The sequence below is a fragment of the Anabrus simplex genome, chromosome 6 (genome assembly GCF_040414725.1).
Source record: "Anabrus simplex isolate iqAnaSimp1 chromosome 6, ASM4041472v1, whole genome shotgun sequence".
Classification (NCBI taxonomy): Eukaryota; Metazoa; Arthropoda; class Insecta; order Orthoptera; family Tettigoniidae; genus Anabrus; species Anabrus simplex.
In genome coordinates, this window is record NC_090270.1 from 256,921,798 (window position 1) to 256,948,822 (window position 27,025).

General features: G+C 39.6%; 1 protein-coding gene across 3 annotated transcripts in view; it reads right to left on the minus strand.

The window, feature by feature from the left end:
* Window positions 1-2,306: 2,306 nt before the first annotated feature.
* Window positions 2,307-27,025, minus strand: part of dor (vacuolar protein sorting-associated protein 18 dor) — a 291,400-nt gene continuing 266,681 nt past the window's right edge. For all 3 annotated transcript variants that reach the window (XM_067149280.2, XM_067149279.2, XM_067149281.2), the window contains 5 exons: window positions 22,024-22,175; window positions 21,850-21,947; window positions 14,226-14,394; window positions 14,000-14,139; window positions 2,307-5,576 (listed from right to left, as the gene is read on the minus strand). In XM_067149280.2, coding sequence (XP_067005381.2) covers window positions 5,513-5,576; window positions 14,000-14,139; window positions 14,226-14,394; window positions 21,850-21,947; window positions 22,024-22,175 — 623 coding nt within the window. In that variant the 3' untranslated portion in view covers window positions 2,307-5,512. The remainder of the gene's footprint in view (window positions 5,577-13,999; window positions 14,140-14,225; window positions 14,395-21,849; window positions 21,948-22,023; window positions 22,176-27,025) is intronic.

Here is a 27,025-nt window from a genome sequence, read left to right on the forward strand (position 1 = left end):
GGTTTATAAGAAGGAGGTAGTTTTTCATGTTCGTACCAACACAGTGTGGAAACTGGTTATGACAACGTAGGAAAAGTTCAAGGGAGCAGAGATTTTTTTTGGTAGGATACTACCTGGAGGGCTTAAATGAGACTGTGGCATGGGTATGTGAGAAACTGGGAGCAAGTTTTAGATCCTGCATACATACGGCCTTCATTTGAACCGCAGGGGTACATAGAGGACCGGGCGAGTTGGGCGCGCGGCTGTGACCCTTGCATCCGGGAGATAGTGGGTTTGAATCCCACTGTCGGCAGCCCCTAAGGTGGTTTTCCTTAGTTTCCCATTTTCACACCAGGCAAATGCTGGGGCTGTACCTTAATTAAAGCCACGGCCGCTTCCTTCCAACTCCTAGGCTTTTCCTATCCCATCGTCACCATTAAGACCTATCTGTGTTGGTGCGACGTAAAGCCAATAGCAAAAAAAGTTAGAGGGTTTGTTTAGAAAGGTTACAGGGAGGTACATTCAGGGAAATTGGGTGAACTGGGAAGTGGTGATGAGAGTACAGGGAGTTGGAAGTTAAGTAGGGATGACATAGGTCTAGTTTCATCAACAGTTGTTAAATGAGTACTAACAAGTTGTTAGTTAACACCCTGTTAAAAATTAAACAACATATTAAGATTTTCGAGTTTCTTCAAATGTTCCCCAAGAAATGTTAGCCAACACATTATTAACGCTCACAAGAGTTACGAATAATGAGAAATTAAACGCTTGTGCAAAAGGATGTGGGATTTTGAGTGTGCTCTGATGCATTTTTGTTTTAATACACCTGTAAAACATGGCATGTGAAGATTAAAGGGAATCCATTATCACCTCTCGGGATCCCTTTGTTACAGATAAGTGTGCTAAGTCAGAATTAATAATTACTGCTGTAATGTAGAATCAAGTTATGTTCATAAATATACTTCACAGCGAATTTCTAGTTGATATTTAGTAAGGGTTATTTCACAAACTTTCTTACAAACCAAACCATGACACTTCTAATTGCATATACATTGCATATTATATTTCTGCAGGGTGTACTCATTAAATATAATAGCTTTGCATTAGGTAGAAAAGTACAAAAGTTGATTTCTGTTGAGAATGTGGTGAGTCAACTTATTCATGCTTGTGAAAAAATATCATACTCGTTAATCTTCGGACCAATGACTATCATATGAGTGGTGATATTGTGATTACATTACTCACCAAACTATAATTATTGCTTATCCTGATTACTATCTATCTTAAGTGTGTTTCATCTACAGTATTTATTTATCCATGAGTACTAGAAGAATAGAGTTCACAAACAATTTGAATTTGTGCATTATTCAAACTTTTCTTGCAGTCCCTTGATAGGCCTATACAACACAATTTTAAAAAAATGTTTTTAATTCAAACACAGTAATGTACTGTTTAATTCAAAGAAAGATACCACATGAGAAATCTCATATTTTCAAAAAATTATTCTTAAGGATGATGAAACGCTACCTGGGTTGAAGAGAAAAGTAATGTCCACTTGCTACTGAAGACTTGGAAGGTGGGACATTTGGTAAAATAATCATCATAGTTATTTCTCTATCCAACCACCATTGTTCCTCTTTAACTGTGTTCCAGGTTTCTTCTAATTATACTCTTCTTGATCATTTTCAACCATCTTAGAGAGCAGGAGTTAATCATGGGTCGACTGACAAGATGGAAGTCATGATCATGGACAGGGCGAACAAAAACCTGGCACACACAAGTACTAGGGTAGCTGGGTTTGAGGTGGCAGGGATATTCAACTACCTGGGAACTCAAACAACAGAGGCTGCTTGGATAAGGAGATGGCTTTTCCGGCCCGCATGGTGACAGCAAGATATAGAGGGACAAGACCATTTCCAAGAATACAAAACTGAAGCTGGTAAATGCTGATGTTTCTAATCGCCACATATGCCACTGAGACATGCATAGTTAAAACAGCTGAGAAGAAGATGGAAACACTGGAAATGTAGGTCTACTGCCGAGTCCTACGCATATCTTGGATGGAACACGGAACTAGTACTTCAGGTCTTGAGGAAATGGGAGTTGAAAACAGGCTCGTGAAGAAAATCAACCAAACATTCATTGAGGTATACTTGTGGACAAAACATGACAATCTCGCCTTGCACCACTACTCTCCAGCAGCAGCTCGGTGTCTATTAGCGGCTTGTAGAATTTACTACATCTACTGTAGCCGGAGTTGCCAAATCGTCTACTGCACTTGACACGAAGAAGGGGTAAAGACTTGAGAGAGTGAGGAAGAAAGTGGTTTGGCAACTTCTCCTCACCAGACAAGGATCACTAAGAACTCGTTAACTCAGCAGGGTGCAAGGTGTGGATGACTGCTGCCTTCCAGCTCGCTTCCAGGAACTGAGGCCGTCATGTTTTGTCACCAAGTATACAGTATACTTTGCCCATATTTCAAAGAGGAAGGAAGCCATGGAGAAGGGAAGGTACCAGGAGGGAGATCTCAAGGGCGAATACCTATGAGATGGGTGGATTGGATAAGGACACTTGTTGGAAAGTCACCTGAGGTTACGCAGCCTGGCCAAAGATTGGTCAGCATGGCAAAAACTCTCCAACTGCTTGCCACATGTCAACTAGGTAAAAAATAGAAGAGTCTTGAGTCTCCCTCTCGCCCTCCTTCCTTCTACCTAGGTCTCCATTGTTCACTTCGGTATCCTTCCTTCTTCCATCCTCGTAACATGTCCAAACCATCTAAGTTTATTTATTTCCATTCTGTTGTAAAGCTTCCCTACTCAGATTTTGATAAAATATCTGCCATTAATTGTAGATGGATTTAAGCATGATGGCTAGGCTTTGCTACTGACCCAAAATTAATAAGAGAATGTTCACTGCTTTTGTTTACAGTCGAGTATGCCGCATCAGGATACCTGCTTTTAGTTTTCAGTATAGCATTGAGGCCAGCCTGGTTCACTTAAATTGTGAATTGCAGTCTTTGTTTAAAAGAAAACATGATGAGCACAAAGCAATAACTCTAGCTCAGAATGTTGAAGTTATAAATGAAGTGAAATGAATTCTACTGTCAATGCAACTCAAGGAACCAGTGAGAAAGTAGAGATTGTTTTGAATTTCAGATTCAGGTAAGTACGATATGTGATAAATTGTTTAATTCAAATTCATGCTTAGTTCAAAATGCTTTTTTCAGGACCCTTCAAGTTTGAACTTATCAAGTTATACTGGAATTCTTTTTACAAATTTATGACAAAATATCAAACAACTCTATTGTCTTCCTATTGCACACTAGTGGAGACAGATGGTATGTCGATCACATCAATAATAAAAGTAACATGTCCAAACCATCTTAAAATATTTAACAATGTACCCTCCTCAGAAAGATTACTGGATGAATAGATTCATCACTTTGATCAGTTGTAACATCCTAGAGCATTTTGTGCACCCTACTTTTTCAGATTTGATTATGGAGGTCAATATGAAATGAATTAATCCGATTGATTGGTATGGCTTTTGGAGGGGCCTCTTGCACATTTGGGTATGTGATGATAATAATAATGAAGTAGAGAAAGGGTGAAATCAGGTGCCAGCACATAGTCTACTCTTGAAGAATAATACCAAGAGGTCTGCTCACGGCTTACCTTCTCCCTCCGATGGATGATTCCCCATCAACAGCATCATATGCCCCCACTCTATATGAACACCGTGAAGAGGTTTGGCACGCTATCTTGTGATTAGAAATTGTATACCACACCTCTCCTACCCTACTGGTCAACATTCTGATGGTGTTGCACCACAGACTTGATGCCTTAACAATCATGGCCATCAGTTGGGCAATGAAGACACAAGACTGATTACACTCTTAAGGCTTCGACATTATTTCCTTGTTGATAAAGATTCTGATTCACGTAGGGAATTTCCAATAAGAAACCAATTATATGGACATTAATATTTCCTAGTTACCTATATAAGATGCCACTCCACCCACAGTAGTTAATTTTTTATTTTCTTATTTGTTTTACGTCGCACTGACACAGATAGGTCTTATGGCGACGATGGGATAGGAATGGGAAGGAAGCGGCCATGGCCTTAAGTAAGGTACAGCCCCAGCATTTGCCTGGTGTGAAAATGTGAAACCACGAAAAACTATCTCCAGGGCTGCCAACAGTTGGGTTCGAACCCACTATCTCCCAGATGCAAGCTCAGCTGCGCGCTCCTAACCGCACGGCCAACTCGCCCGGTAGTAGTTAATTTAAAGTCTGTACTGCAAGTAACTGTTTGCCATTGAACAGGGAGTGCTCTAGTCCGCTTTCTGCCAGGGTACATTAATAGATTTTGTCTGTATATTTAGTCTGGTTACCAGAACTTTTACTTAGAACAGCTGTAGTTTTCTGATGTGTCCTAGTGGGTTTTTTAGCCACAAAATGAATAATGCCATTCAGCCTAGTACATCCCAAGGAACTAGAACTACTTCTTGTACACATAAGTGAGAGAAGGAACCAGTATCAGGAAAAAGTGTATTTATCATCTGTATGATACTTTGTAAAGTGTGAAAAATTGTGTTGTGTGTGTCCTTCGCCGCCTGAAAGCTCCACAACCCGCACCCACATTGACGTTTCTGGTTACCACGAGGTGTGGACAGCAGCGCGCTGACGTAATCGTGTGACGTCAGCCAGCGGGTATAAATTGGGCGACGTCTTCTCCACTCCAGGCACTCTGCAGTGTCCAGCGATTAGACTACACCGTATGTCACACACGGAGGTACCCTCTTCAAAAAGTGTACTGAACAGGTGGACTAATTCTGATCGGGAGGTCTCACCTCAGGACATCTTCGCTTCAAGTTATTCTGCTACTCATGAACTTTGCCACAAATTCCCTTCAAGTTCTCAAACTTCTGCCTAGCATTCTGCTACCACGAACTTTACGCCAATTCTCCAAACTACAGATAGTCATCAGCTATCACAAACATTCATTCCTTTGGACATTCCTATCTCATCAAGATAGATATAATTGTACATATAAAAATCCCACTGTATAAATGTAAATTATCTCTCAGACCATCAGTCAACTAGTTTATGTTGTTATTTAACGTGTACAGCACTTCAAGCAGCAAGTCAAATTTCGTTCATTTTTGTACATAATGTGTGAATATTTTCAAACTAATAAACTTTTATATTGTGCTTTGTATAACGTGTTCCTTGTACACAAAAACCAGTTTTTCTTTTGATGAGCCGTAAGTTCCTGCTCTACATCATTAGGTGAATATAGAAGTTAAATATTCTCTCTCTCTCACACATTTCAGGTTTATCGCAATGAAGAGTTTCTTAATATCACAGTATCAATTTGAATCCATGGAAATACTAGTTCCTGATTATTTACTCTGCATTTACTGACAAGTAAATGTTTCCTGCAGCTTTACCTGTTCCTCCTTCCTTATATATACTAAACAAAGATATTGCACTAAACAGTCTTCGGCTGGATTCTCCATAGCCTTGCCATCTCACTCCCATTCTTTCATGACTCTGTCATAATCATCATCTTCTATGAATGGTTTGTCTATAGACCTGAAACAAAAAAACAGGAAACAAGACCTCAAATGAGCATGTATCTGTCCAAATAGAAAGACCAGAATCAACATTCATTTAACAAGAAATGTGGAGCCCTTTCTTGACTTCTTAATACAAGCTACCTGGCAGTCTTGGGTAACAACTGGATCATGGAGAAGAATATTAATATGCAAATAAAACTGTATAAAGTAGTTAAGTCCTGAGATGTAAAATGTAGGATACAAAAGTCAAAGATAGAAAGGAGAGAGAAAAAAGTCAGTTTGGTCAACGGCATTAGGATGCAGAAGGCAACGGGAAACCACTGCATTAAAGATCCTGAGAGATATACAGTGCAAGCCTCCATTGAGTTGCCAGTTATTCCCTGTGCCGTGGATGGTGCAATAGCAGCCTGACCCATATAGCTTTCCTGGTCATGCCATGGTCTCAGCTAGTCATTGATAAGCTTCCGTACAGTGCTATTACTTCTTATACAACTGTAATTGATTGGTTTAGTGTGTTTCATGGCTTCTGAATGTGTTGAACAGTATATTTTCATGCGCTATGGATTTTTAAATACAATTCACACCAAATTTTTGAGACTGATGAGACAGAATTACAGGGAGTGAACTGGAATATCATCACATGCTATAACGCTTGTCTATAGGCTGAGGGAATTTTCAACACACTGTAATGGGGCAAGTTTTATAGTTTTTCTAACGGTTTTTGAATCTGGTTATCCATTCATCATAGTTAATGGGTTTTCTACAGGCGTATAGGAGTGGTATGACGACGACTGCACTCCAGTATACCGACAAAAGGGATGCAAGAAGGACGGCAACCCTTATGGAACTCGCCCTGTAAATAATAAAAGACAAGAACAAAGGACAAATGGAAATGTCTAGTGCAATCAAACAGGAACAAACAAGTGCACAAGTGACACTGACATGTGGGTTGGTGTTTTTCTTTCTTCTTCACAGATGTATTTAAAAGTTGTAGAAACTAAGATCTCAAGATCTTTTTGTCTCAAACTCATAGCGCTAAACTTTAATCACTGAACAATTTTCAGAAACTACAGCCAAGGTTGGCAATAATGTTTGCTCTTTGCCATTAGAGGCTGGAGAAGAAACAACTTATCAAGTGAAATGCAGAATTAAATATTAATTAAAAAAGAACTGTAGGCAAATACTTAAATTCCACAATAAACACAATACAATAAATGTATTAAAAGTAATGGGAAGGAACAAACAGGTGACAAAGTCATAAATAGAAAGCCAGATACTTGAAAAAGAGCACATAATGGGATATGTCCTCTCTAAAGAACCAGAGAAACAAGGAAATGCCATTTTGTCCTTGTTTCAATGATGGTGAAATCCTGACATTCACCTCCCCGCAGTAGAGAGGGGTCAACGACTGCATATAAAAATATTATTTTATATGCAGGCGGCTAACGAATGAAGGGACCGATTATCTCCCGGTATGAGGAGATCCCCTATACCAAGTGCCAACAGTCTTTTTGAGAATGGATGAGCGGGTATGGGTAAGGGCACTCTATTGTCCTGGGGGCAAGAAATTGTTCCCAAAGGTGGAGGAACCAGTTTGGTCAACGGCATTAGGATGCAGAAGGCAACGGGAAACCACTGCATTAAAGATCCTGAGAGATATTCCAATAAATCCACATGGCATGGCTGCAACGTCAAGATCGAAACTGGCCGCGCGGATCGTCTACCTCCGTTTGGAGACGACGGCTTAAGAAGAAGAAGAAGAAGAATGGGATATGTAACGTGGGCAGAAAGTAATAAGGTATCAAATAATAGCTGTAGAATTTTTAATAGCAATGGAATCACAATGAAAATAGTGTGTACATGTACATCATTAAACAGAATTTTAAGTTTTGCTCATCAGAATTACCGATACTGGGTATGCGCCACAATAACAAAGATGGCTGACTGTCTATTAGCAAGCGAGTGTAGATTGCAGCACTCTATGAGGTGTGGAATTCCATTGCTCTTGTTCAGAGATGGTGGCATACGGTGAAGAGAAGGAATGCCACAATCCATTCAGAGACAATAAATAGCTGTCACTGGAAACTACTGACCATGGGCTCAGTTAAGGACGCAAGAAAAAGTGGTCTCCATCCCATCCCGGACTGAGAACGTGACAAATGTGAGGGAAATGTTCAACCACAGCCTGGCTAAATCAACACATGAAGCAGCTAGTAAAGAAAGAATTTCATTACATCCATGGATACTGCATCACATGCAATGGCTGACACAGAAGACTGTGACCATGGAACTGAGTATGGAGAGTTCATGCTGGGTTGGCAAGAGGACTGGCCTCAACTGTTCCATAATATCCTCTGGTGAGACGAGGCCAAATTCCGTGTGGAAGGTTTCATCAATCAACACAACTGACATTACTGGGATACAAATCCAAAAGTCATTCTATGGTGCCGAATGACAGCCACAAATGTCATAGGGCCATATCTCCTTCCTGACACCATGAGCGTGGTATGCTACCACAAGATGCTTGAAGATTACATTTGGCCCAGTGTGTCTTGATGGGTAAACATCCATGACATGATTTTTATGCAGGATGGTGCTCCTCTCCGTTTTACAAGCGATGTGCGTACAGGGTTGGACGAGAAGTTTTCAGGACAATGGCTGAGGTGACACGGACATAACGAATAGCCTGTGAGAAGTCCAGACCTAACAACCTGTGAGGTTAGGCAACGAATGAGGCCTACTGGACAATATCTTGCACACTAAAAGAGTTGGAAGCACGAATCCAGGACGTTATCATTCATCTTCCACATGATTTTCTACAGAAGACGGTGGATTCCATTCCGGGCCATTTGAGGAAATGTCACAGGTACCTTCATTGAATATTATGTATGCATCCATATTCCCAAATAACAATGTACACATAACATTAATTTCAATTAAATAGCATTTCAAGTATACAATGTATACTCCTTTATCAACACCTACTTATACACATAACATTAATTACTAGGGGGCAGATTTCTATGACCAGTCATATTTTTTCCCTTAACATTATATCTTATAGTCTTGTGTTTTCAACACGTTTCCAAGCATGATAATCAAAATTAAATAGGTTTTATTGGGCATATAAATGCATATTTTGGCTTTAAATTTTATGGCATATTTTCAACAAAATATCATTATAACGGCATATTTTGGTAATTTTCATTTTAATTTCGTATTATAAAAATCAGAATAAGCTCTAGAAATTATTTTTCAGGATAGACTGGAATATACTACTGAAGAACCATTATAAAGTAGTGTATGGAATGTTTCTAACAGGTAGGAGCTATTGTTTGCTAGCTGGGTCAATTCCTGGAAACCGGGCAATTGTTTACACGGAAGCAGAGGTAATTCTGCAGTTATTTGTCATTGTTCTTATCTCTCCCCTTCCCCTTCCCTCTTCCACCTTCAACACACTGAATGACCTTGGTCATTAGGGAGCTTCAGTCATTCAGTTCCTTTCAATATGCCTAAAACGAAAGTCTCAATTTGTGGAAAGTTGCGAAGTTTTGTTCGCGAGTTCGGTGAAAACATATTCAGTACGGATGGAGTGATATTATTCTGTAAATTGTGTGAGGTAAAAGTTACTGCCGAAAAACGCTTCTCTGTGCAACAACACTGTAATACTGTAAAACATAAGAATTGTGTAACTAGATATTCTGCACTCGAAAATAGGCAACGTCTGCTATTCGAAACCCCGACATCAAGTTCTCAGAGTTCACAATTTTCACAAGATCTCTGCAAGATGATGGTTTTGTCTGATATCCCTTTAAAGAAACTTAACAGCCGAAGCTTCAGACAGTTTCTTGAAAAATATACAAAGCATCCTGATCCCAACGAATCTACTCTCAGGAAGGACTATCTGACCCCTTGTTATGAAGAAATGTTGGATATAATAAGGCGTGGCATGGGAGACAGTAAGATGTGGGTTTCAATAGACGAGACCACAGATGTGGATGGAAGATATGTAGCAAATGTGATCGTTGGCACGCTGAAGGAAGACCGGCCTGGAGATACATTCCTCCTGACATGTGAAGTGCTAGAGAAGACAAACCATTCCACCATTGCAGTTCTCTTCGACAATTCAATGAATTTGTTGTGGCCAAACGGGGCAAAGAGAGAGCACATTTTTCTATTTGTAACTGACGCTGCTCCGTATATGGTGAAGGCAGCCAAGGGACTTAAAATGCTATACCCGAAAATGATACATGTGACATGTCTTGCACATGCCTTGCATAGGGCAGCTGAAGAAGTTAGAAGTAGCTACCCTGAAGATGATAAATTAATATCGAACTGTAAGAAAGTGTTTGTCAAAGCTCCGCTTTGCGTTCAGAAATTTCAAGAAGAAGCATCTTCACTACCCCTACCTCCCAAGCCAGTTATAACGCAATGGGGGACTTGGCTTGATGCCGCAGTGTACTATTGCAACAACTTAGATGTCTTGGAGAAGATTGTGAAGTCTTTTGATCCTGCAGAATCGTCCTCCATAAAAGCCACTCAAGATTTATTTTCAAGCACTACATTAAAAGCGGACCTGGCTTACATAAAGTCCAATTTTAATTCTTTATCTGGAGCAATCACGCAACTGGAAGTTTCAGGTGCAGAACTAAGCGATGCACTGGATGTTGTAAAGTGCACTGAACAGGAATTAAAGCATGCGAAAGGAACAATAGCATCTAGGGTGTGTAGAAAATTAGAAAATATACTGGAAAAAAATAGCGGACTTGTGTACCTGCGTGGAATAAGTGACATTCTTTGTGGAAACCCTTCACCTGCAGATTTCCAGGAATTTTCTCCAAGAGATTTAACTCTATTAAAGTACGCTCCCGTTACATCATGTGATGTCGAAAGAAGTTTTTCTCGCTACAAGGCGATACTCAGCGACAACAGGAGGGGATTCTCATTCAACAATCTTAAGATGCATGTGGTCATAAATTGCAACAATTCTGATAATGGAGAATAGATCAGGTATGAAAGTTTCATTCAAATAACATATGTTTTGTGTATACATTAAAACTGATTGAATATTGAACAGTGAAATTACTGTAGTGTTTATGTCCTTCACAGAGTCCGTCCTTGCCTAGGAGTATGCAGTGTAACCTTAACAAGTTCATGAAATATTCATCATTTTAGTTGATTTGGGGTTAAAGATTTCGAAGAATTAAACATTTTTAAACTCTAAATTAATTGCAGCCTGTAGCAATCGTAATAAAAGTGCTTCTATGTAACGTAAATGCTATTCATTAAGTCATATTTTGAATTTTATAGGTCATATTTTTATGTTTTTTAGGTCATAAGTGCATACATTTTTAGGTCATAGAAATCCGCCCCCTATTAATTACAATTAATTAGGATTTCAAGTATACAATTTATACTCCTTTATCAATACCTACTTTACACCCATCCTGTCAGTGTGGGAAGAGAGGTCAACGAAAAGAGTAGACAAGGATAAACATGAAACAAATGGACAAAGTCAACCCTCCACACCTTCCCAAATTGCTATCTTCAAACGTGGATAGGCTCTCTCCTCATCAATACCAGATCTTCTATATCCATTTCTTCTCAGCCTTCAGTGAGCTTGTTTTCATAAGAAGGATGAGCTTCAACAATTTTTGAGGAGCCATCTAGACAGATCTTAAGCCTTGATGTGGAAATTGTAGGATAAGAAAGAAAAAAAAGCTGGATATAAACAGGGAAAGTGTGTTCCCTTTCATGCACTTTTAATTTATGTATCACTATATTAAAAAATTAATATTACCAAGATAGATACATAGGCAAATAAAACAATGCAAATATTGTTTCATTAAACAGGCAAATAAAACAAAGCAAATACAGTTTCTTTAACAAAAAAATAGGAGACCTAAGCAGCAGCACACACAGTTATCAGCCCAGCAGGGCTGTTGTGTGCTGTGAGGTTTTTAGGTAAATTACTCTGTCTATAAAAGTCGAATGCAACAGGCAAAGGCACAGAAAACAAAAAGGGCATGATAACTGAGTGACTCTGCTTTAAATTGCAGCTTATGTGAGTGGAAGTTTTGAAATGAAAAGTCACAACTCTTTGTTTCAGATCAGAACTCTACGACCCAAGGCTAAAGCCGTAAAACTGCAAGCTCTTTTTCCCTTCCCAACAAGACAGGACAGCCTTCACCACCAAATGAAAAATCTATATTTTTTTACTCACAAGGTCTCCCTTCTGAAGAGAAAACTAGTAATTTGTTAAGAAGGAAGCCATTACTTTCCAGTGTCTACTCAGTTAAATGTAACAAGCTCTTCAGTCTGTTGAACACACAGGTTAAATATTATCTTATAAATAAAGTTGTTCGAGTCTGTTTGTTTGTTTGTTCCACCATCACGTCGAAACGGCTGGATAGATCTCAACCAAACTTCACATTTAGAGTACCTATACTCACCCCGGGGAAGGTTTCGATATGCATATCATTTTAAAATCTTTGAAAAGACACGGGTTTTATAGGAAAACCACAACGGTTTTATACTATTATGGGCAAAATATCAAATCTGTCGTATAAGGACGAGATAAAGCTCAATTTAATCCTCTTGACGCAAAGAACAAAACTCGGTAAGCCCTACGGGCCCGAAAACCATGTTTTAAGGCCCTAAAACCAACCGTTATGGAGATATTGGCACCACACTACCCCTGCTCTAGGAATTGGATAAAGAAATGAACTGCCGTAACCATGGCAACGTCAGCTCCAGGATTCTAGAGCAGTGAGATTATGTATGTACGTTTGGGCATAGCTGCCAACCAAAATTGGTACAAATAAGACTTAATATCTGGAAAAAATATACTGTTGTGTAAGGCACTCATAGGACTCCTTTGGGCGGGGATGGAAAGGGGGTGAAGTACGAGTATAAAAATCTTACTATATATAGAAATGGAAGTGTGTGTGTAAATGACACATCTCCTCCTAAACCACTGGAGCAATTTCAACCCAACTTGGTACACGTATTACTTACTGTCGGGAGACGATCACTGTGGGGGGTAAGCCATCCCTAGCGCCCGTAAGGGAGTGAGTCAAGGGGGGGTGTAGTTACAATAATAATCCAGAATAGTGTCGAATTCATAGTTTTCGGGGTCGCTGAGTTGAAAAGTAATACTCTAGAATTTTTTAAAGTCCAGCCCCCTTTTAGGTGGGGAGCAAAGGGGGGGGTGAGATATAGAAATAATTAAAAACAGTTTCAAATCCATAGATTTCAGGGTCTCTGAGATGAATAGTATTACTCCGGATTTTTTGCAAGTCCAAGTGGGGAGCGAAGGGGGTGAGATATAAAATTAATCGAAAAACTACATATAAAAATATTATCTTCTTCTTCTTACTATATATAAAAATTGATGTATGTGGGTGTGTGGGTGTGGGTGTGTAAATGACACATCTCCTCCTAAACCACTGGAGCAATTTCACCAAACTTGGTACACTTATCAATTAGTATCAGGAGACAAACCGCGTGAGGGTAAGACACCCCTAGCACCCTTATGGGCAGGGGGCGAGGGGGCAGTATAAAAATAATCTAGAATTTTATCGAATCCATAGTTTTCGTGGTAGCTGAAATAATTAGTGACACTCCGAATTTTTTAAAATTCATGTTCAGCCCCCTTTGGGGTGTGGGTGAGGGGGAGTGAGATATAAAAATAATCGAAAACAGTGTCGAATCTACAGTTTTCTGGGTCACTGAGATGAATGGTGACAATCCAGATTTTGTATCTCTTAGTGGTGGAGGGCGGGAGGGGGACAGTCTCATTGACAGTTGAAATCCTGTACATCGTATCTATAGTGCGACGGCTAAATACATATAGTTATCACTTATTAATTTTTGACAGGATCAAATACTTCCCAGTCGATTCGAGCTTCCATAAGGACGAAGTTTTACTCGAAAATTACATAATCTAAAACTTGAAATCAACACATCTAAATAATTTTAAAACTACATAATAGATTATAACATATCAATCTGCAAGTCAAAAAGGAATTCTATAAAAATTCACATCACACATAACTAACTGGTAATGCAAATCTTAAAGGTAAATATTCAGAAACTATCCGGGCAATGCCGGGTACTACAGCTAGTACTATAATATACCTGTACAATACATTATTAAACAAGGGATAAATATTGTCTACCACCCATCAGAGCTGTTGTGCTGTGAGGTTTTTAGGTATATTACTCAGTCCATTAAAGTCTAATGCAAGAGGCAAAGGCACAGGTAAATAGTGTATAGTTTTATCCCATGTTTAATAATGTTTTTACAGGTATGCTGTAGTATAATATTGACATTAAACCTGTGTGTTCGACATACTGAAGAAATTTTAAGTTACAATTAGTAATTTTACTAAGCGGTAGGTATCAATTTGATCTAAAGATATAATATTTGACTTTTACTTGATCATGTTCTCCCCACAGTACAGGCACTCGGAGGCAATTATATCATCAATATCAGCCTTAACCTGGTCCCGTGCTGACATGGTAGCCGATCCCACTGAGATCGTATCCTCACGAGTAGACAGGCTCACCAAATGTCGCTGTAACAGTTATAAACCAGGCTCAGAATCGGGAGGTCTTAAATCTAATTTGGTTCAAAATATTTTCAAAGGAAGAAGATAGCTACCTGCAGCTCTTGAAGACGGCTTGTATCTGATATTGATAAGAAAGGTCCCAATTCTGACAAAAGGCAATCAGAATGGAATCGGTGCCCACAGGGGAAGAAGTAGAATGGTCGCATAAGTAGCTGCATCTCGCATACATCGCACATATCTTGAACTTGGATAAAGGCATACCTTCAAACATAAAACCAATTTCCCATTATCACAATAAGAAACTCTGATAGAATTTTGTTTTGTGGTAATTACTGAGAGGCTTATGCATATGGACTGCACTGATGATTCAAACAATAAAATGATCACCTACAGTTAAAAATTTAAGTTTAAAAAAAAAAATATAGTACTAAAGGTGAGTACAAATCACTAATTTATTTCTGAAGAACAACAGAGAACAACACTTAATGCGTTTAGTCTTCTTTCGTTCAGATAGACGTGCTGAACATACTCTGAAATTTTGCCATTGTTGCTTTCGTGGTCCGTACTTACAGACATGATATAGGCTTTTAGGCGTATGCCGTGTCAAGAAGCTAAAGTGAAATTCTTTACGTTTTGCAGAGAACTGTGCTCTGCGTCATCAGAAGAAAATCTTGACTGTCCACGAGAAAGACTTCTTCAGCAGAAAGAAGAATGACTTCTTTCTCCTTAATTTGCTGAATTTTGAAGCCTTCTTAAAAGTATCCTCCCCAAAGAGGTTTCTAATGTTGCCGTTGATGCTTTCATGGCCCATACTTATAGACATGATATAGGCTTTTGGGCCTTTCTCGTGGACAGTCAAGATTTTCTTCTGATGACGCAGAGCACAGTTCTCTGCGAAATGTAAAGAATTTCACCTTAGTTTCTTGACACAGCATAAGCCCAAAAGCCTATATCATATCTATACTCTGAAATTAGTAAGAATTTTATGACTTAAATAATTTATAACTGTTAGGTTCTTCAGTGTGTAGAAATTCATTTATGACTAAATAAAATTTAGAAAATACCTGGAAAATAAAACATTTAACAACAGATTATACCTGAAAAAGAAACAGTTAAAAATATAAATCAGAAATTGGTGGTAGTAGGATACATCCATGGTATCTCCTGCCTGTTGTAAGAGGCGACTGAGCTGGGAAGACAGATATTTAAAAAATTTGTAAAATATAGTACTAAAAGTGAGCACATATTATACTTAAAAATAGAAATTAGAAATAGGGGTGGGGAAGTAGAAAACATCCATGGTATATCCTGCCTGTTGTAAGAGGCCACTCTGGGCTGGGAAAACTTGGGAGTAAGGAGACAAGCCATCATTTACAACCTCGTTAAGTTATTCCCCCAATGAAGAGCCTTCCTTATATAAACACCTAAGTACTTACAGCAATTGCCATGATGTACTTCCACCCTATCAACTGATGAAGCATATGAGGGTATGAGAAGTTCATTTACTGAGATAAACGACAGAGGTGATCTCATGAAGCTGGGTTCCTTTGTAAACATCATACCTACACTGTCCATATGTTAAGGGATCTTCGAGATTCACGAGAAATCACTGTGTTGTGGCAATGATGTGCGGGCTACACTGTGGCTGGACAACACACACACACACAAAAAAAAAAGACAAATCTGACAGCTCAGTACAAGACCCATTAGTGTGCCTGAAACAGTCCATGTTGACAGAGGTCTTGGGTACAGCAGTTCTGACTGCATGTTGTATGCGTCTGGCACACAGTATTCGAGTCATAGGAAAGCAGAATTACACAGCCAACATAATGGATAACATTATGCATGGTTGGATCGTTTCACACTTGTGGAGAAGATTCCAGGAGGGAGGAAATAATAATAATAATAATAATAATAATAATAATGTTTTTTCCAAGGCACTCTCAAAAAGAGCTGAAGAAATACTAGACCCACAATTAGGAGAGTATCAAACACGATTTAGAAAGGGAAGGTCGTGTTCAGAACAAATTTTAAATCTAAAGAACGTAATATCTATGAGGAAGATCAGAAAGTCTAAATTTGTAATCACTTTTGTACACTTCTAAAAGGTCTATGATTCAATTGATAGAAATACTCATTTGATATTTTACAGGAATTTGGACTTGATTGAAACAATTAAGGCAACATAACAAAGACAACATCCAAAGTAAAATTTTTTGGAGAACTCTCCAAACCAATAAGATCAGGTGTACGACAGGGAGATGGTTTTTGTCACCTCTACTCTGCAATTGTGCATTAGAAAAGGTAGTTTGAGAATGGAAGAAAGCCATCAATACTAAAGGAGTTAAAGTAGGAAGAAATCCAAATAAAATCATTATAGATTGTTTAGCTTTCACAAATGACATGGCGTTAATTACAGACTCATTAGATAATGCTCAAGAACAAATACGAGAATTACATAAACAAGAGGCCAAAATAGAATTGCAAATCATTTGAAAAACCAAGTTCATGACAAACATCATTAATGCCCCTCAAAATATCACAATTAACAATAACATAATATCTCGGAGAGATTGCTTTATACCTGGGAGAATGGATAACAAACAACACAAAAGAAAAGGTACTGTAGAATAGATATAAGAGTCAACAAAATGAAAAGGATGTTTCATATGACAAAAAATATATACAATAAGAAATCTCTATCCTGGAACTTTAAATTAAGACATTACCAAACATTGGCCCGGCCAGAAATTTTATATGCAGCAGAAACTCTTAAACTTACAAGAATTGAGACTCTTGAAAAATTAGAAAAAGCTGAAAGAAGAATTTTGACAAAAATACTGGGACCTATAAGAAACAACAATGCCGAATTTAGACTATGATCAAACATAGAGCTGTATTTAAAAGTTGAAAAACTGACAACTGTAATGAGGAAAAGAAGACTCAATAGACTAACTAAACAAATCTTCAACTTATTGAACAGTTACAAATCCAAGCCAATGTGGTTCATTGAAATTGAAAAGGATATGAAAAACGCTGGAATTAAAATAGATATGATGGAAAACAGAACAACTTTCAGAGAAGTAATACGAAAGGCAGGATTTCGGGAGAAAAATAAATTAACAACTGGAAGAAAATGGACTCAAGAAGAAGAGGAACAACATTATCAGAAAATGAAAGAAGTTTGGAAACAAATAAAGTTAAATGCAAAGAACCAAAGTTGATTTATCATACCCTCAAAAGGGTTATTCAAATAATAATAATAATAATAATAATAATAATAATAATAAATGTTGGCTTTACGGCCCACTAATAATAATGTTGGCTTTACAGCCCACCAACTACCCTTTTATGGTTTTCGGAGACACTGAGGTGATGAAATTTAGTCCTGAGGGGGTTCTTTTACGTGCCAGTAAAACTACTGATATGAGTTGACGTATTTGAGCACCTTCAAATACCACAGGACTGGGCCAGGATTGAAGCTGCCAGCGCCTCAAACGTCTGAGCTATTCAGCCCGGCAGGGATGAAACATTCAATGGGAGTATGGGCAAGGTCGAACACATGATACAACCCAGCGTCATGACTGTTATCTTGCCTTGTGTGCCCGAAGACATCAACCAGCCCAGCACCTGCACTACCTAGAGACCTTGCAGCAGCCTCTGGGTCACATATCCCCTGTCAGACTGTGTCTCGTCGACTTCGAGAGGTTGTTCTGTATGCTTGGCAATCAGCCAGATGCATTCCTCACACACAAATGTGGTGTCTTGCTCATCAAGATTGGACCCAGGAACAGTGGGGTGGTATCCTGTTCATGGATGAGTCTCCAGGTAGCCTGGAGAGTGACTCTTACTATCTGTTCATCTGGCGCACTCCTGGGACACGTCATGACACCGACAATATTGTGAAAAGGGACCGATGTGGTGCCAGTTTCTCATCCGGAGCGGCATAATGTTAGGAGCACGTACCCCAGCACACGTGCTTCCTCGAGGTACTGTGATGGGTGCTATCTGTAGGGATGATATCCTGCAACAGTATGTGCAGCTTTTTCATGGTGCATATGAATCTGGGTTCTATCTGATGGACGATAATGCCCATAATGTCTGGCCTGGTGGTCGAGTACCTACAACACGAGGTTATTAGTCTTGAGTGGCCAGCTCGCTCCCCAGACTTAAATCCAATTGAATATGCATGGGACACTCTAGGCCAAAGGATTCCTGCCCTAACACCAACACCACAGACCATTGTTGATCTCCAAAGGGTGCTTGTCCTGCAACAGGATGCATTACCAGAAACCATGGTGGATGGCCTGATCCAGAGTATGGGGAGTCATTGGGCATCCTTGTATTGCCATGCAAAGATATCACAGCCCGTACTGACATTCTATGCCACCGGCACACGGTCAGTTCCACCCACTGTCCATGTCTGGTCTTCCTGTATACCTGGTAACAGTAACTCTGTGTCATGAGTCAAATTGTCGCCAAGGCACCATTTAGTGCATACATTATCACCGTGCCCCATGCCATGGATCTCTAAGATCCCTTAACTTATGAATGTGAGTATACAATTTAAAAAAAAAAACTATTCAGAGCTGAGGAGAATGTGCCTGTCGTAAGAGGCGACTTAAAGGGGCCCCAGGGGCTCTGAACTTTAGAGCGCGGGCTGGCGACCAAGGGGACGTTAGCTGGGTCCTGGCATTGCTTCCGCTTACTTGTGCCAGGCTCATCACTTCTGTCTATCCTATCCAACCTTCCTTGGTCAACTCTTGTTCTTTTCCGACCCCGATGGTATTAGGTTTGCAAATCCTAGGGAGTCTCATTTTCACGCCCTTTGTGGCCCTTGTCCTTCTTTGGCTGATACCTTCATTTTTTGAAGTGTTGGATCTCTTCCATTTTTTCTCTCTGATTAGTGTTATATAGAGGATGGTTGCCTACTTGTACTTCCTCTTAAAACAATGATCACCATCACTCGCTTAATGTTGCTAATCACAGCCATGGCTGTAAACTACATTGACATGGGTTGTGCCATTATGCTAAGTGCATGAATAATGTACTGCGATAAAATTTGTTCACCAGCTGTACAAAAAGCTAATATTAGACTACTATAGGGGTCAGTAAACTAGGCGCAAAGTAAATGTTTTGGTTGGTTGCATAACCTGCTGATATTATAAAGGGGAAATGATAAAATTTTGTGGAAAACAGATTGTTTTGAGTATATTTTAATGTATTAAGACATCAATGAATTGGAGTATTAGCATTTTTACTGCAAATTTCACTACCAAGTGCACAACAAAAGTGACAGCAATGAATAACAAAATAGTGCAGATGTAATGCACATTTCATGTACCATTTATTACACTATTTTCTCTGTCTCCAACACAATTGTTTGAAGCTCATGCACATCATTCAATTAATCAATGTTGGCATCTAAAATAGTTATCTTAAAGTTGTTTTTATAATGGAACGAAAACCTTTTGGTCAGCACCTGGCTGTTTGGTAGTAAGAGAGTGGGGCAAACCTGCTTCACATGACTCCATGGCACTCTCGAAAAAATGCTGTATCTACTTCTTTCCTGAGCTCACTGGTTAAGACAAGTTGATTTTTTATATTTTTCTGCTATTGGCTTTACGTCGCGCTGACACAGATAGGTCTTATAATTAAATTGAAATAACAAATAACGTAGTTCAACCTATTCAATACAAATAAATTAAGAAATGTAGTGTTACATTTCTATTTAATTTCTATTTAACTTGTCTTACCAAGCTTGATAGCTGTAATCGCTTCAGTGCAGCCAGTATCCAGTATTCGGAAGATAGTGGGTTCGAACCCCACTGTCGGCAGCCCTGAAGATGGTTTTGCGTGGTTTCCCCATTTTCACACCAGGAAAATGCTGGGGCTGTACCTTAGTTAAGGCCACGGGTGCTTCCTTCACAGTCCTAGCCCTTTCCTGTCCCACTGTCGCCGCTTCCGCTTATAAAAACCAAAACTGCTAAAAGATTTTTAAAATATTTCCAGGGTATCAAATTGATTTAAATTATTAAAAAGTACATATATAGATGACACTATTTGTCATGATAAAGGTCTATGTTGCAAAGAAATTGGTTGAGACGTTTATTTGCTCCTGGTCACAATATGGCGGACACTGACTGGAGATCAATCTGTGTTACTTAGACTCTGTGGCGGGTGATGCTTGATAGGACAATGACAACAAATGAGTGACGTGTAATGGCAGTAGTCATGAATATATATGTTTTGTCATTGTACAATAAATAATAGTTCTTATCTTTGCAGTTAACACTAATTCGGTAAATTAGTCCCTTAACAAAACAGTCTAGTTGGTCTATTATTTGATACTTGTTAACCTCTAGAGATGGATGGAAAAATACACCTGTGCAGTCTTATTGTGGAAGAATTATACAAAAACTGTAGGACCATATAAAGAACATATGTGTCTTCAAAGATGCCAATACCTGAGGCCATGATTATTAAACACCATCTTTGAAGGATCAGCCTCATCAAGTGCATGCCTAAAAATTGTAAAATCTAATATGAAGAAGTGCCAAACTGACACTGGCAACTGGGAAGATGCAGCATCTCATTTGGCCAATGTGGTGATTTACTGTTCACGGCAGTCCACAACTTCATTTTTGTTAGTGGTTTAATGTCACTGGAGGTTTTTGGTGATACAAGGATGGAAAAAGTGATAGGATTGGGATGGTCTTAAGGTACAGCCCTAACATTTGCCTGGTGTGAAAACTGAAACCCATAGGGCTTCAGGGCTGCTGATGGTGGGATTCGAACCCACCCCCTCCTGAATGAAAGATCACAGCTATGTGACCCAAACCGCATGACCAACCTGTTCGGTCCACAACATTTTGCATCACTTTGATAAAGACATGACTTTGACAAAAGAGATCTTACAAAAGAACTGGAAAATCAGAAGAAATAACTGCTAGGCCCTACAAAAACAAAGTGCTTTGATAGTTTTAATGTGCCAAGGCTTGCAGCTCTTGGGACATTTCGGCTATCTAAGAACCCATATTTGGTAACACTGATTCACTAGGAAGACTGTCACTTCCTTTCTTCTTCCTACTGGTTTAACATTGCACTAACATATTGAAGGTTTCTGGCAATGCAAGGATGGAAAAGGGCAAGAACTGGGAAGGTAGTAACCATTGCCTTGCTTAAAGTACAGCCCTGCATTTACCTGGTGTGAAAATGAGAAACCATGGAAAACCATCTTTAGTGCGATTTGAACCGACCAACTCATAGCTGCGAGACCTGAACTGCATAGCCAGTTCAGTTCGTGGAAGAATATTGTTACTCACCAGCGAGCGAATGATGACTAGTTTAACTTTAGGTTCAGAATTGTGGATTTTATACCATTTTGTACATGTTGAAATGAAGGTCAATACTGAGAAAGAAACTATAATGTAATGTAACTGGTCAGTGGAGAAGAACAAAGTCCATTTTAGGTAATTTTTGTACATTAAACTGACCATGTCTCACCTTACTAGGGTGAAATCAACCATTGTCCACCTATTCTTTATGCAGGAAACATGGGGAAGTGAACAGTATTTTCACGTAAAAGACTTTTTCTTCTCCTATATGTAAAGTTCCTTTCTCACCAACCAATTCAATTGGTTCCAAAGTGAACTTCAAAATTAGATTTCCTTAGACCTATTAAAATGGACTACTGTGTAATCATCAAAAATTCACCTGTTTCGAAAGGTATGTATTTCATCACGGATCACCTCTGCAGAACGTGTAGCCTCCTCCATCTCTTCTTTCAGATCTTGGATATGCTGGTTGTACTCCTGATAACAGGTAATCATCAATGAATACATGGGCAACATTCAGAGCAAAAAGTTAAAACAATCAAACAAACAGTACCTGTAAAGATGTGCAGATGGCATCCTTGAAGTGGTCAATGGTCACAAAATCTGAGAAGAAAGGTAGAATGTCCTCAATCTTGATAAGCTCGCATTCCTGGAGGAACTGCATTGCTTGCTGGATGTCATCTTTCTCACGGACCACATGTTGAGCTAAGGACACCATCGTGAACAGATTAAGGTACTGAATAAAGGATAACTAAAAAAACAAGCTTGTAGTTTCACATGACTGTTAATATTGTGAACGCAGCCACAGGACTTCTAGATTTATGTGAAATCTGACTGCAGCTGTCTTAGTGAGAAGCCAGCAACTATGCCACTTAAAGAACAACTAAATTGACACTTGTTTGTTCCTTTTCAACACTTAAATGGCGATAACTATTTATTGGTCATTCACTTCCCTTTAATATTTTATATGTGACATGTCCTCTTCAGTAATGCTCTTCTCTGTTCTCACCCATCCTATTAGACCAGAAAGTTATCATATTTTCTGTATTGTCTAGCAAGACAAAAGATCTGGTAGCATATTTATCTACATGTAAGAAAAAATTCTTGAAGAATGTTTACCATTCTGCTTTCATCCCTAAGAAGCATACCACCAAGGAATGTCAGGATTATAGAACGATAAACCTAATAAGCCACCTTGCTTGTTTTAGTTGTTCTCTATTCAGGTTAGTAAGCAGGAGAGAAGGGAGGTGGAGGTAGGTTCTGGAGTCATCAGGGTAGTTAAGGGAGACCAGGAAAGGAGTGGATGAAATGGGTGGGGTTGAGGCTCTGGTCATGGGCAACACAATTGTTAGGTATGTGGGGAAAATGGGTGAAGGAAAGGAAACCAGGGTAGAGTGTTATCCAGGAATTAGGTTACGATAGATGTTGAGGAAAATAGAAGGGAAGGAGGAGGGTAAGGAGAAGGTGATAATTTTCCACGTTGGTGCAAACAACGTAAGGCAAGCAGGAATAGGTACTAACATAGTTGGGGATTTGAGGGGAGAAGTTCAAGGAAACAAAGATTGATATCAATGGGATACTGTATAGGAGGGATACTGCCTGGAGGGTGGTTGGGGTTTTAAATTAGGTGAGAAAATGGAAGTGAGATTTGTAGATGCTAATGCAGGGCCTCTCAAATGTACAAAACAAGGCGCAGAGCTTCTTTGCACCGTGCATCGGTCCTACTCGGCTTAGTTCGAACCAGCGTTCTGTCTCGGGGCGACTCAGCTGAGCTCGGCTCAGATGGTGAGCCCTGCAGGGTGAGTGAGGAAGGAGAAAACAGGCAGAGCGAGCGAAACAGGCATGGGGAAAGGGAGAGACAGCGCTATTGTTCAAACTCGAGGAGTGGGGGTCTGCATTCTGGCCAACCTAGCAAAGTCATTTTAAGCACCTTGCACCACGCAATGCACCGGCGCATGCACTCTGAGAGGCCCTGTCCTAATGGGTGGGTAGGAGATAGGGATCTATGCTCAGATTAGGGTTGGGCAGACCGGAACATTCACTTGTTCCGCAACATTAGGAGCTTGAGGCAGAGTGTTTCGGTACAGAGTGCCGAGACACGGGACACAGGACAGTAACTGCGTCCTAGAGAGGCCGGTTCTGCACCTACTTCCGCCTACCACGCGCAGTCTTCGAAACAGTTTCCTGCGCACGTGTCACGCAGTTAGTTAACCCTCTACTGCATACTGTTGCCTTTAGGCAACAAATAACTTTTCACCTGTATAAATGGATAAATATTGTAGACAGAGGTACGGCACACCTTCAACTGTACAATCAATTAAACACATATCCCAGTGATGCCTTGTTTTTTTTTTTACATAACATAAGACAAAACAGCCCTACAACCAAAGGTACTCCTTCCACCCCGTCAACATCCACGCGAACCAACCCCCGTTTATTTTACGTGGGCCCCATCACATTACCACAGGCTTCAGGAGTACCTCTGCCTCAACCTTAAAGACATTACCGACCTACGGTTCTGCAAACTGTACATACCCATGGCCAGTAGGTAGTAATGTTCGGTCTTTGAATGTTAAAAGGTTAGCGTAAAATCGTGAAAAATCGTATATATATTCAACTATGGCAATCCACATCACATATGAGTGTTAAGCTATTAGCCCCAGTTAAAAATTGCTGGTACATCTAATACACTGAACGTATGTTGAACATTAAAGCTTGAAATTTTCTTCACCAAACGAAAACAAAAAATAATTCATGCAGTAGAGGGTTAAGAAATGGAGGAGAAAATTACCACAGCCATTCAGTCTCACCATGTTTTGTAGGTACTATGTGAATCATGTGGACTGCAATGAAGTATGTACGTATATATATGTATGTATGTTCGTGAGAAAATGACTGAACAGAATATAATGAAAATCGATATGTAAATTCTGGGAATAAGGCACTACAGTCTAGGTTATAAATAATTTTATTCACGCTGCGTAACAAGGTAGTTTAGAGAAAGGCCTAAAACATAATCCACCGAGCAAGTGGCCGTGCGGTTAGGGTCGCGCATCTGTGAGCTTGCATTCGGGAGATAGTGGGTTCGAACCCCACTGTCGGCAGCCCTGAAGATGGTTTTCCGTGGTTTCCCATTTTCACACTAGGCAAATGCTGGGGCTGTACCTTAATTAAGGCCACGCCCACTACCTTCCCAATCTTCCACCCTTCCGTCGCCGAAAACCTTCGATATGTTAGTGAGACGTTAAACAAACAGCAAACAAAAGAATGTAATCCTCATATCTATGAAACAATCCGTGACCCAAGTTCTTGCAACATATAGAATTTAAGACAAAGATCTAATGCTGATTATGGAGAGCATCGTCGCCGTCATCCATCACCACATTTATGTGAAGAGATAAATACGGAAAATCGCTTATCATGTCTTGTCAAATATAAATGCAAACGCGTTCACAACAGATTGTCAATGTTGATTGATTTTAGTATCTTGTGTCTTGTGACAACTAGTTGAAAATCTAGCAGTACATTTGTAAATACATATTTTTCCCTCTCCCCCACTGTGATCCTATTAATGAATTTACCATGCCAGTTGGACGTGCGGTTAGGATCGCCTTGCTATGAGCTTGCATTCGGGAGATAGGGCGTTCGAACCCCACTGTCGGCAACCGTGAAGATAGTTTTCCGTGGTTTCCCATTTTCACACCAGCCTAATGCTGGGGGGGGGGGCTGTACCTTAATTAAGGCCACGGTCGCTTCCTTCCCATTCCTAGGCCTTTCCTATTCCATCGTTGTCATAAGACCTATCTGTGTTGGTGCGACGTAAAAAATATAAAAAATAATCATGAATTAAATTCTTTGCGTAGTCCATATGAACGCCGAACATCGGTAACATAGAAATATTGTTCAGTCTTCTAAACTGGCGAAGGTGATTGTTTTTATTGCGATTGTCTTAAGCTGAATAACCGCGTTGCCAACAGCACAAGGGAAATTGTGAAGATGACTAACACAATGAGAAAAATCGCGAATGCTTGAAGAAAAAGAAAAAAAAAAGCCTCTTTATACTGGATGCCCCAGTATCACAGAGTCTAAAGAAAACATGTTATTTCTGAAAACCGACGAGACTCTGCGTAGCAATGTGCGCTCACGTCCACTTCGCAGTTTCGTAAGCTTCACGCTGTTCTGCTCTGTGTGCGCCCGGCCTAACAGCACGAAAGTACAACAATGTATTCATCCAGTTATATTTTTAATTCCAAAGCAACGACCCATATTTTTCTTGGGCTTAAAAGTTTCCTTAAAGTCCAAATGAATGTCTAACGTCAATCCCCGAGAAAGTGTTGAGGGAAATTTTTGAGATATTAATTACTCACAATACAGGCCAATACATTCAACTGGTGAAAATATTCTTGAATTGGTTACTTTTAAACAACTGCACTGCCATTGTAACCGTGTTATGTGTATTTTATATTGACCGGAAAAAACTTAACCTAAAAGCAGCCTTTGAATGTGATTAGTGGGCGCGAATGAAGTGTTCCGACTGTTCGTTCACGTTCCCTGCAGCTTTATGCTGGACCATGGCCATAACTACACACAAGCACACACCACACAGCACGTTCCGTACAGGCACATTCCCAGTTCCCACTGACGCGGAGCATGTAATGTTGCCTCTCGAAGTTCTCTCTACACTGCGCAGTTACAGTCCCGTGCGCCCGCTGCACAGTTCAGCTAGTAGGCGAAGGGCAGTGCATAGTGGCGCTTCTGATGGGACAGCCAGTCAGTGTCTCCGGCTCGCTTGAGAATGTTTCGGAACAATTGACACTCGGTGTTCTGGAACAGCGGAACATAACTGTGCACCGGCACATTGTGCCGAAACAGGGACATAGTTCTCAACCCTAGCTCAGATGGCCTTCACTTGAACTGCAATGGTACATATGAGTTAGGGGGTCTGTTTAGAAGAGTACAGGGAAATGGGGTGGACTCGGGAGTGGTGATGATAGAGTAGGAAGCAAGAAGTCAAGTAAGGATGACATCAAACTGGTAGTGTTAAACTTCAGAAGAATTGTAGAGAAAGGAATATAATTAATGTAATAGATATTCACACCCCCAGTCCAAGACTGACACAAGTCAAAACATACATTTTTTTCAGGAGAAGCATTTAAAGATTTTGAGCTAATAGGAAAAATATAAATATTTATAAAATTAAAGTGACATTGTTTAGTACTATAGAATAACATACAAAGTTCTTTCATAGATTATAATATGGTTTTAATCAAAAATAATAATTTTGAGTTACAGCAGTTTCCTACTTAGTGTTTTTTAAATTGGTAATAACTGTGGTAGGTATGGTTAAAACAATTTTTCATTATTTTGGTGATTCCTTGCTCATTTATTCTTGTGAACAAGTAATGTCACATAAGTTAGAGAGGAAAATCAATACAACTTACTTTTACAGTGGAAACTATCATTTTTATAAGTAGCTCTATTGTGCAGTGGTTCACAATCTCCTCGTTTCATCTTCCATCAGATTCTGATGAAGATAAAACATACTTATTGGCACC